The sequence below is a fragment of the Colossoma macropomum genome, unplaced genomic scaffold (genome assembly GCF_904425465.1).
Source record: "Colossoma macropomum unplaced genomic scaffold, Colossoma_macropomum, whole genome shotgun sequence".
NCBI classification, from domain to species: domain Eukaryota; kingdom Metazoa; phylum Chordata; class Actinopteri; order Characiformes; family Serrasalmidae; genus Colossoma; species Colossoma macropomum.
The window spans coordinates 29685610-29698237 of record NW_023494810.1 but is presented as its reverse complement, the minus strand read 5'-3'; the positions used below and the strand labels follow the sequence as shown (position 1 = coordinate 29698237).

Sequence of the window (12628 nt, the reverse complement as noted above, 5' to 3'; positions counted from 1 at the left end):
TATATAAGTGTCTACATGTAATAACAGTAAAAACAGCCAAATTCTAAACTTAACCCTAACTTTAACCTCTGTATCCAAAGAGAGGGTGACCAGGCTTTAGCAGTGCTGCCCCAAGGTGGTTCCTCAAGCTGTCAGAGATTCAGAGTGATAATGTTTTTAAATCCAAATGTAAACTTTTCTTTTTACAAAGGCCTATAGTTAATTAATAATCGTACAGTTGTGGCTTATTCTGTACCTCTTTTTTCTGTTTTTTCCTACAAAGCCAGGACATCGTACCTCTTTTCTCCTTTTGCAGAGTGTTTTTATAGGTTCTGTGTTCTTTAACACACTTTTCCGTTCCACTCTTAAAATCAGTGGAAATGAGAAACCATGAAAAAGACCAAAAACACCTGGAACTGAGGCCTGCACCCCATCTCTACCCATCTAAACCTCTCTCCTTTACAAGATTCAAGCCCAGTGTCCACCTGGTATCCACCCTGACCTCACGTCCACTTCAACTTCTCAGAGGTCAGAGGGTCACTGTTAATGGTCACCCCATCACAGGCCTCTTTGGCCTGCACTTCTCTTTCATTCACTCATAAAACACACACAGCCTCAGTGTTGTGACACTGAGGTGACACTTGCTGGCCTGATGGTGTATAGCTTTCACTCATTAACTGGGATAGATGATGGTCATATACCACTGCAGGCGTACTTAGCCTTCTCCCAAGGCCCCGGGGATTGCATCTGAACGAGCCGCTCACCATCCACCTCCACGTTTAACTCATTAGCTAATGGGTCCTGAGCCAAAGAGGGAAGGTAATCGCTTTTGTCAGTTTGTGAGTTGTTTGGAATGAATAAGTATGAAGGCACGAGGCCCACCTGTTATTTGAGTTCAAGTTAGAGCAACAGTCGCCCTTTGATATTTCACAGAGACCCAGCATCCTTTGTGTTTCAAAGCCGACCATATGTGGTAAAACTTGATTTGCTGAGTTTATTACATTTTTTTATTTGAACCAACTGCGTTCACTAATTGGAGCTGTCATTCCTTAATTTATTGTACAGAACTCGGATTAATAATTGCCACAACACTTACATTAACATTGACGCAAATGGGTCCAGGCATAAACCGTCTGACTGAACTCAGTAATTCAGCAGTTTATACTATTATAAAAGTAACATATATATCATTGAATATGTCCCTATGATACTTCAAAAAGATTCAGAATGTGTTGTATTTCAAGCTATATGTCCTTAAATTGGATTAATTGGATTTATTGAATTTTTTTTTAGAACCAACTGCTTTGATTAACTGGAGTTGCCATTTCTCCAATTTTTTTCAGCAAAAAATCAAATGAACTGGAGCTACAAGGCTTACGTTGCTAACAAACACTAGAAGTCAATAGTCACCCAAATCTTTTCTGTAAATACATCCCCAAAACTTCTCTTAACCTCCTCAAACTACATCCAGATCTTCATTAAGGCCACCCAGACGTACTGTGCACTGGAGCTATGAGGCTAACGTTGCTAACAAACACTAGAAGTCAATAGTCACCAAAGTCTTTTCTGTAAATACATCCCCAAAACTTCTCCTAACCTGCTCAAACTACATCCAGGTCTTCTAAGGTCATACAGACTTACTGTACACTGGGGCTATGAGGCTAACAATGCTAACCGACACTAGAAGTCAATAGTCACCCAAATCTTTTCTGTAAATACGTCCCCAAAACTTCTCTCAACCTGCCCAAACTACATCCAGATCTTTATTAAGGTCACAGACTTACTGTGTGCTGGAGCTGTGAAGCTAACAATGCTATCCAAGACTAGAAGTCAATAGTCACCCAAATCTTTTCCATACATAAAGCCTCAAAACTTCTCTCAACCTGCTCAAACCACCTCCAGGTTTTCATTAAGATTGCATAGACTTACTGTGTGCTGGAGCTACGAGGATGAATTCCATGCTGGTCTGAACTGGTCCAAGCTCCTTTATGCTGGTCTAGTGCTGGTCTGGTGCTTGTTTGAAGCACATTTCAAACATAATTGCGCTTAAAAAAAGGTAAATAAAAATGTCTGAACAAGTCAAAAAATTTCACAGTTAATAATAATTAAAGTCAAAAACTGTTGAAGCAGAATTTGGACACTGAACGTGTCTTAGCTGACTGACCTTTGGGGTAAGTGGAGAATTCTGTATATTTGATTTTGAACCATTCATTTAATTAGAGAACTTGACTTGGATCAGTCCAGGCAGTCCATTTACATAAACTCCATTTTGCATGATTTACTTCTTGGACACTGATTCAGGAGGCATCCTTGCAACATTTGGCTGTTTATCACTAGCCTTCAGTCGCCGGTGACCCATGCAAGCTACCTAATAGCACACACACTTCCTTTAGCAGCCCCCTACTGCCATTAAGCTCTCAGGCCTGTTTTACTGAGCTGTATGTAAAGCATTTAAGGGCTGATAGATCTGAGCAGCTTCATATTGTTCCAGACCCTTTTCACAGTTACCTCTGATCCCCCCAAAAAACAGGCCACATCTGGGGTTTATGAGGGGCTAAAGTTAGAAGCACATGCGGCTCTCATTACGGTAAAATAGAAGCCACGCTCAAGCAGGCGTGACCCCCACAGCCGCCGCAACGCGCTTTAAAAACGAAAGAGTGAGGGGGGTGAAGGGGAGAGCGGGAGGAGGAGGGGCTTTCGTGAGAATGAAAGGATGAAAGAGAAGAGTGAGTGAGCGAGTGAGTGAATGAGTGAGTGAGTGAGTGAGTGTGTGAGTGAATGAGTGAGTGAGTGTGTGTTTTGCTAATTTGCTCATTTCTTTGGGCTCTTGTAAAGGCCTGGCTGCCGAATGTGGATTTCTATTGACAGGCAGGATAAACAAGAGATAAACAAAAGATAAACAGAGAGAAACAGAAGGCTCTGGAAAGCCATGACATGCTGGAAGAGCGGGATGCCAGCTTTTTTGAAGATCCTGGCTAAATAATGCTTGTTTACTCCTTAGTTGATGCCCTCCAAGCATGGCACTCCACCCACTAGCATGTAACCTAAATGCTTACATTAGACTACTTATTTAAAGGGTGGATTCCACTATTTGTTCAAAATATGAGATGTAAACAAAGTCATTAAGAGGGATTTGACATGAAATAGACTTAAAACTTACTTCTAGAGAAACTTACTGACCCTCTTTGTGAGTTTGCGTGGTTTACCACTTCGAGACTGAGCCGCTGTTGCACCTAGATGCATCCACATTCACCATAATAGCACTTACAGTTGGCTAGGGCAGACCTAGCAGGGCAGAAACCTCAAAAACTGACTTGTGGCAGAGGTGGCGTCCTATGACAGTGCCATGTTTAAAGTTACTGAGCTCTTCAGTACAACCCCATTCAGCGATTCTCTATAGAGATTACATTATTATGTGCTTGATGTCGTATATGTTTGCAATGAATGTGGCTCAAACATCTGTACTTAATAATTAGGAGAGGTGTCCACATACTTTTGGCCATGTAGTGTACCTATACACTCTTGATAAAGATTCTTTAAGGGTTCTTTAGTGAAGAAAAATGATATATAAAGAACCATGAACACACAAATAACCCCTGTGCATGATTAAAGGGTTCTTTGCATCATGAAAGGGTTCTTCAGATTGCGTTGTAGATGGGTTTATATAGAACCTTTCTGAAAGGGATTCTATATAGTGTCAAAAGTGTTCTTCTATTTTTACGATGTCAAGTACAATACAAGAACAAGAACTCCTTTGGGTGCTATATAGAACCCTTTTCAAGAAGGTTGTGGATAGAACCATCTATAGCATGCTCCATCAATCTGAAGAACCCTTTCACCATGCAAAGAACCCTTTAATCATGCAAATGGATCTTTGAGTGTTCATGGTCCTTCATGGAACTTTCTTTACAAAAGAACCCATGAAGAGTGTGGTATATATAGCACCAAAAAGGGTTGTTCTACTGCTACAAGCTTGACATTGTAGCAATAGCAGAATCCTTGCTGGTGCTATTGTAGATAAAAAAATGTTTTAGGCCAAAACCTTCTCCTAAAACTATAGTAAAACAGTGTCTCAGGCAACAATGTGTACCTTAAACGTAGTCAACATATTTAATATTTCTCATGTATAGATTAGTTGATATTATTTGACTTGTTCAGACATTTTTATTCACCATTTTCAAGTGCAGTTATGTTTCACTTGATAAAATGACTTAAAACAAGTAAAAAAAAAATCTGGAAATAAATAAACAAATAATCTAATAATAATCTTACGGCAATCTGAAAATGAGGAGTCTTACATATATTGACTAGATTTAAGATTTCACTTGTCAAGATATCATTTTTGCTCCTTCAAGCCCCCCAGTACCCCTGCATTCATTAGTACACTACTGTCCAAAAGTTTGTGCACCCCCAGTCAAATAATGTTTTGTTGTTTAAAGTGAAAATAAGTGAACACATCCTCTACAGAGAGCACACTTCTGCACATTTTAATGCACAATAACGTTATTTGCTGACTTTAACATATTAAAAAAATGTTATGACACCTTTTATATTTTATTTTTAAAATGTTCTAATATGGTAAACTCTATAAATAAACAGAAATTGTCCATAGAAAGCCACATTTAAGTTTGTTCCCTGTAGAGGGTGTGTTAAAGTGAATTTGAGCAGAATGTGGTTTTGGATGCAGCCCTAAGACTGACTGCAGGCTTGTGCAGCCATTTCTGCAGCTTTATCCCAGCACAGTGACCCACATCTCTGGACACATCTCATCAGTAAGGTCAAACACCTGTCACTAATTAATGACTAATAGCCACAGCTCTGTTTGAACTGTACAGATTGCACTTCAGATAAAGCCTTCCCAGTGGACTGGCTCTCTGGTTCTCTGCAGCAGATCAGAGCAGGTCTGGCCCTGAGGCTGAGTGAGGTCAGCGTTAGGGCTGAGATGAGAGAAGTGTCAGTCATGCAGCAGAACACTCTGAAGTCCAACGCTGTGGTGCAACAGAGATGGGAAAAGACTTTAAACGACAAAAAGGAAAAATAAGACGTTCGGAATTACTGTATATATACTGCGCAGTATATCATCTAATCCTTCCTGTGGCCTACAGCATAGCATTGTTCCTCAAAGCCAGTCTTGGAGGGCTATGGTGGGCCGGTCTATGCACTAGGCAAAGGTAGGGCCCCCATGAGCCAAGGAGCACGTGAAAACACACATTACTGCATGCTACATGCTAAAAGGCCATAATATAAAATCTATGTTTTACTGTTTAATTGTGGAAGAAGGGTCTTTTACTTTGAAAAGACAACTATTTGATAACATCACATGACCAGGAAATCTTATTACGATGTTATTATTATCATACATTCCAAATAACAATTGAAATTATATTCGTTTGACTATGTAAAAGTTATACATTTACAAGTGCTCATATCATGGAAAAACAACTTTTCCTTGATTTTCTTAACATAAATTAGATTTATATGATATGTAGGCATTGCTAAAGTTTCAAAACTTAATGAAGCTGCAAAAACAGCCTGTTTTTAATTAATTGTTTTTGTGATGTCATGAAAGGACCAAGGATATGATATAGATAATATATGGCATTCTAGCAGATTAGCAGTTAGCCTAGCATATATGAGCATAGTTACATAGCAACCAGAACAGCAATGCAATACAGTATTTGGTTGCTTATAGCAGTTTAGCTTCTCCCATTTGCTGAAGTTATAAAGTGTGTTTCAGCCCAGATTGCTTTTTGAATTAGATACAATACAAGGCAGCCAGTCAGAACAGAGCTCATTTACATATATCAGTCTTAAAGGCACAGTAACAAAAACAGCCTGATTAATTCTTAGTGATAAAGAGATGTTGGAAAATGGTTGTATAGAAACGAATAATGACTGTTTATGGTACATAGAACAACATAAATGTTATAAGTGAACTAATAAAAAAATGTGCACCCAGTGGGCCCCGTTCAGGTCTTTTTTGACTAGGGCCCCATAATCACTAAATCCGCCCCCACATTGACCATACATTTTGCAGTTATGTACCTTTACAGAAGGTAAATACATCATAGACATTACAGTTATCAGTCATATCACTAACGTTAACTGGCTAGAATGTCTTTGGAATTCCTTGGATTTTGCGAAACAGGAAATGCAACCAACTTCCAAGACTGAACTTTGGAGATGTGAAAAAACATCCCTATCGTTTTCAAGCAATAAACAGCTTTTGACATTTTATTTTTATTTATTTATTCATTTTCTGAAATGCTAATGTAATCGAAGCACTGATTACTGCCTGTTAGTTCCTGCATCTGGAGCGTTGTGTATGACTTCCAGCAGGGTAGCCTACCTCTAAACCCTTTCCCTCTGGCATTATGGCAGTGACAGGGACATAAATCACTGACTGTAGCTTTAAGCATGGGTGCATTAGGGATAATAAAGCAGCTGTTAGCGTAGCACAGCCCCAAGTCTGTACTCATTAGCTCTGTAAACTCCTGTCAACTCGGCCTACGTCTCTCGCCTGGCTTCTCCGCCCTCTAATGATCTCTCTGTCACGTCTCTTTCCACTTCTTTAAAGTGATGAGAGTCACAAGCTACGTTCAAAGTCAAAAGGCATATTAGGTGCTTCGTTTTGAATTTCACACAAATGCTTGACCTTTCACCTTAACCGACTCTGACCTTTGGTGTGCAGTGATGCACTTGCCTGTGAGTGACACGTGAGCTCAGACACGTGAAGGATCTCACTGAGCACGCTCGGGACGATGTGCAGGAGTACAGTGATGAGTGAGATAATGGGTTATTAGGTGCGCGATACCTGTGATCTCCTACAGGAACTTGGCCTGGATTCTGTGACCCTTTGACCCAAGAGTGTGGGGATTGCGCTTCAGGACCCCGAGGGTCGGCGAGGATCGGCCTCCGGAACACATTTGTGGAGGACAAGGGTGGGCAGGGAGGAAAACTGATGGGGAAAGTATTCCATTATGTTTCAATGTTAACCATGATTACTGTCATTAAAGTCATTATCATACCACCTTAATGTCAGAACATTAATGTCAGTTTGAAAGTTTTTTCAGATTTCAGATCTGCTTGTGTCACATGCCTTCCAGAGAATAACAGCTACAGAATAATAGAAGGGAAAATTCAAGTAGCCAATCAGATCGCAGGATGGGGAAGTTCAACAAGTCAATCAGATTGCAGCAGGACAAATAAAGTAGCCACCTAAATTGCATTAGGACAAATTGAACCAGCCAATCAGATCACAGGACAGCAAACTGAGCACAGGAGGGATGTTAAAACTAGCCAATCAAATCACAGGCAGTAAAGTTCAACTGATGATCAGACCACAAGAAGGAAACTGTACTATCCAATCAGAGTGCAAAAGGGAATGTTCAAATAGCCAATCAGATTGCAGGAGCAAAAATTCAAGTAGCCTACTAGCTTGCAGGAGGGAAAATGTAACTAGCCAATCAGATCACAGCACGGAAAACTCAGCACAGGAGTGATAGTTTAACTAGTAAATCAAATCCCAGGAAGCAAAATTCAACAAGCCAATCAGATCACAGGAAGAAAGTTGTACTAGCAAATAAGATCGCAGGAGGTAAATTGTAGCAAATAATTTGGCCGACTTGATAACTCCATCCTTTCTAGAAAATGTACGGCTCCAACACCTTCAGCCAACCTAACGATCACGTCTTCTTTGGGCTAAACGAACAACACTTCAACTACCCCAACAAACCTTTCGAGTACCCCTGCAACCCACTTTGTGTTGTCAGTACCATCCTGAACACCTCTCCTTTGGGAATTTTAACAGTCCTGAAAACTCTTCCTTTGGGAATGGTTACTGTCCTGAACCCCCCTCCTTTGGGAATGGTAACTGTCCTGAACCCCCCTCCTTTGAGAATGGTAACTGTCCTGAACACCCCTCCTTTGGGAATTTTAACTGTCCTGAAACCCCTCCTTTGGAAATGGTAACTAGCCTGAACACCCCTCCTTTGGGAATTTTAACTGTCCTGAAACTCCTTCTTTTGGGAATTGTAACTGTCCTGAACACCCCTCCTTTGGGAATGATAACTGTCCTGAACCCCCCTCCTTTGGGAATTGTAACTGTCCTGAACCCCCCTCCTTTGGGAATGGTAACAGTCCTGAACACCCCTCCTTTGGGAATGGTAATTGTCCTGAACCCCCCTCCTTTTGGGAATTGTAACTGTCCTGAACACCCATCCTTTGGGAATGATAACTGTCCTGAACACCCCTCCTTTGGGAATTTTAACTGTCCTGAACACCCCTCCTTTGGGAATGGTGCTGCCCTAACGACCGTTGCCGCGTCCCATAGTTACCGCTTGGACGCAGAGATTGCAGAAAGACTGAAAGTTCCTAACCGGCTCAGCTAACTACTTTACTCACAGCTGAACAGAGGTATGATTTCAGTCAACATGAAAAAAAGGTTTTTCATGTCATGTTTATGATTGTGACCTTTTAAAAATATTCAGGTTAATTAATTTACCGTTACTGTCTCATATTATTCAGCGTTCAGCTGTAGTTACGTGAACCTTTTACTAACGTTAACCTGTCTTAGTGTTCCCTTGACAAACGAAGCTTATTTACCAGCTTCTTATTCGAGTTTTCCCGTTCCACCTTAAACTGAGCAGCACTTACATATTGGCGCCTCAAAATTCGAGCAAGAAGCAAGAAGCTGTGAATAGGAAGCCAACCTCAGACTCTTTTACTCCCAGACGTTTAGCTACATTAAAGTTGTCCTGAATTGCTGTGAAGCTGGCTAACAGTGCGCGCGGTGCTGTCTGACAGGCTTGCTGTTTATACTATGAGAAAATGGAGGCAAGACGGGGGCACCAAAGCTATGCCAGAGAGGCTGGTGTGTTCCTGCCACACCCGCCCGGTAACGTCAGACCGACCCCGCCGCTGAGCCGCAGGAACAAACTGCCCCCTGTGAGGAAATATCCCACCTTAGAGCAGAAGGGCTTCTACTCAGAGCTTCTCAGCTCAGCAGCCAAACCACATGTGCAGGTAAAAGAGGAGGAAAAACTCCCAAGAAGTCCAACTGCCTCATCTTTCTCTCATACCTCCCCCTTTTCTGTCTCTCTCTCTCAATCACATGCACATTAAAGGGAAAGTCAACTAACATTTTAAATTTTCTGTTTAATTAAATGGCTGAAGGGGAATTCCACCAATTTCTGCATTATGACATTGATGGACTGTAAACAGAGTCATTCAGAGTGGTTTGATGTGAATCAGTTGATTGTACAGATTTCTTTACAGTGATGGAAGGTCTACAACACAAGTATAGCCATTTTATTTACCATCCAAAACCACCAGTGAACCTACATGTGTCTTCTGAGTTTTTATATGTAATGTTGATGATGGTAAAATAGTGGAAAATCTGAAAAAATAAGTTTTCTTTGGGAACTATTTTGCCTCACAACACCCTGCATGTACACCTCTGCCATTAATAGATTATATGAAATAGATTGACAAGACTTTTTAGGCCTTTATCACAAAACTAGTGAAAGTCAGTGTCTCCTGCATTAGGCAGTGCATTCATAATCAGTTCTTGTAATGACTTTCGGAGAGGGAGCTTTCAGAAGCATTAAACTCTTCAGACGTCTGGTTCCTATCACCACCACTGTGAGCAATTCTGACTCTGTAAGCTTCTCTAGAACGGAGCATTTCACACCAAACCACTCTGAACGACTTTGTTTACATCTCAACCGTTTAGGTAGACCAAGAAAAAATGGTGGAGTTCCCCTTTAAGATGTAAACAGGGTCATTCAGAGTGGTTTGATGTGAAACTTAGTGTACTTAGTTTTATAGAAACTTACTGAGTCAGAATTGTTTGCTAGGAACATCTGCCCCTGTGTTACATAAAATGGTTATGAATATGCTGCCTGATGTCCGAGACATTGTTTTGCAGTAGTTTTAAGATACAGCTTTGGCATATATAATTATTATTAATGTCATTATTATAATTTTTACCTTATAACAAAACTGATCTGATTCAAGGCTTGCTTGTCTTTTATGCCATTGCATATGTGAAGCACTATGAATTACCTCAGTTTACAAAAGGTGTTTCACACATAAACCTTCCTTGCCCAAAACATATACTTAAATCCATTCACGGCAGAGAGGTGCACTGAGGGTGTTGTAAAGCAAAATAGTCCCCAAAAGACGTTTTGTTCTGATTTACCACTATTTTATCACATTAAAATTACATATCTGTGTAACATTACGTATAAAAACTCAAAAGACATGTGTGGGTTCATTGTTCATTTTGGAAAGTAGATCAAATTGTTGTATTTGCATTGTAGACAGTGCGACTTCTGGTTTCTATCAGCACCGCTGTCAAAGAGTCCGAGTCGTTACATTTGAAATCGGAGTCTACAATGAACCATTTCACAACAAACTCTGAATATCTTTGTTTACATCTCAGCCACTGAAACTGAGGCAGAGATTTGGAAAAAATGGTGGAATTTCCCTTTAACTAAACATAACATTGAAATCTATGGTCTTGCCTAGAAATCCTGATTACTTACAGTTTCCTGTTTGTAGTCCTGCACACAGGGACCAGAGACTGAGCAGAGTTTGCTGTGCCAGGCTGGATATGATTCAAACACCCCTAAAGGTAAAACCATTCACTTTTTCATTCTGTACACAGTGAGGTAGCAAATAGCATATTAAATGCTAGTTTCAGGCCAGAATGCCCCTTTAAATCACCCATTCAGCTTAAAATCTGTGTTGGCCCAAATTAATCAAGCATCTGTGCATGTGATGTTTTGTTTTAGTTTGTTAATGTTCATTTGATATCTTAATATTTAAAAATTGTAATAAACATAAATGATAATATAAATTGTTAAATTAATGGATTTTAAAGTTTCAGTTTCCAGGATTACAAATAAATTATAGTAAAATTGATAGAATTTTGGAGAGAGCCCATTTCAGTCAGTCATGATTTTTCTTGATTTTTTTCCCCCCAGCAAGCACTTTTCGGACTCCCGCTGACCTGTTCAGCATCATTGAGAAGGACAAGCATGGGCCAACCACTCAGATCCTGCAGCAGTCGGACTTCTCCTCAGGAGGCTTCATGGCTAAAGTGCAGTTACCCTACAGCTGCTCACCTGGCCAACAGCCGCGCAACATTGAGATCGAGAGGTGAGAAACAGGAGCAAACAACGGGTGATTATGGATGAGGTGTAGATCTCTGACCAACGACCATTTGATTCTAAATGTTTTATTTAGGGACTGTTCCATCTCACCACACTCTGCAGGAATCTCTCCATTAACAGATTTAAAATAAACACATTTTAAATCGAAACCTTCACAAAACCATTGCAAAGCAATATGAACAATTTTGCGTAATAGGTTTCTGAGGGAGCTTTTCTTCAGACGTCTGGTTCCTATCACCACCACTGTGAACAATTCTGACTCTAAATTTCTCTTGAATGGAACATTTCACATCAAATCACTCTGACTGACTTTGTTTGAATCTTAACAGTTTAATTAGTGTGATTCTCCTTTAAGTCACAGTTTTGTATATTAAAATATATTTCAATTAAAGTCGTCTCTGTCTCTGTGTGCACTAATGGTGATGTGCTGTGTTACTGAATTTCCAGACAGCGGCGGGAATATCTAAAATTAGACATCACTCAGCTACTGGCTGAGCTTGGCATTGAATCCAGCCAGCTGGTGTCTAGGGAGCTGAGCTCGGAGGATCACCCACAGAACTCCTGTCTACCTGTGGCTAAGAAACCTTGCCCACCAGTTTCTAACTACCTTCCTCTGGAGGTGAGATCTACCTCTGTAGACATAGTAGGCTGCTTACTATGTTTGTTCAGACATGGGGCAGGTTGTCTTTTTTAGCCATTAATGCCTTTTCATGGTAGTATAAAATACAATCTGTCTTTTTGGGACCCTTAGTTGACTTATGCAGTATATCTTTTACTTCAATAACAATGAAGGAATATATTTAGATGGAAATGTGTATGTTTAGAACCAGAAACTGGAATTTTATCTTCACAGATGGGCAAGCAAGTCAACATTTAATAAGTGTATTTAGTGTTTAGCCCCTTAAATGGTGGCCAGAATCCACTGGCAGGTCCGAAGTTTTACTATGCTTCTATGACCTAAGAATAACTCAGCCGGTTTTCATTACAGTCAGTGTAGTTAGCAATGTATTCATTAGTCTAGTACAGGGGTCAGCAACCCAAATGTTAAAAAGAGCCATTTTGTCAAGTTTCAACAAAAATCAAACCGTCTTCAGAGCCACAACATTTCATTTCTTTTCCACAAAGGTAGAATAGTTTTTTGTAAAATGTCTCTTAATGTTAGACTCTTAATGCGCCAAGGAACCAATCACATACCAATTGAAAGAGGGGGTCATAGAGTTTCTGACTGTCAGTGGAAGATGGTCAGTCTGAGAGGAGATGAGACCCCTGAGCAGAAAGCGTTTTGCGTTCTCCACTTCAATAAGAGTGAATCCGTCATAACTGTGCAGCGTGATTTTTGTGGGCAGTGAACCTCAAACAGCTCAGAGCCTTCGTCGTTGGTTCCACAACACTGGACGATCTCCAAAATCACACTGAAAGAGCCGTGAGTGCAGCGACACCCGACATGCTCAATCCAGTATGGGATGAATTTG

General features: G+C 40.4%; 1 protein-coding gene across 1 annotated transcript in view; it reads left to right on the top strand.

Annotated features, from left to right (window-relative positions):
• Positions 1-11055: 11055 nt before the first annotated feature.
• The window catches only part of dnah1 (dynein, axonemal, heavy chain 1), an 81894-nt gene continuing 80321 nt past the window's right edge, over positions 11056-12628 (top strand). Inside the window, 2 exon segments of the mRNA XM_036559949.1 lie at positions 11056-11142; positions 11604-11775. Coding sequence (XP_036415842.1) covers positions 11075-11142; positions 11604-11775 — 240 coding nt within the window. The 5' untranslated portion in view covers positions 11056-11074.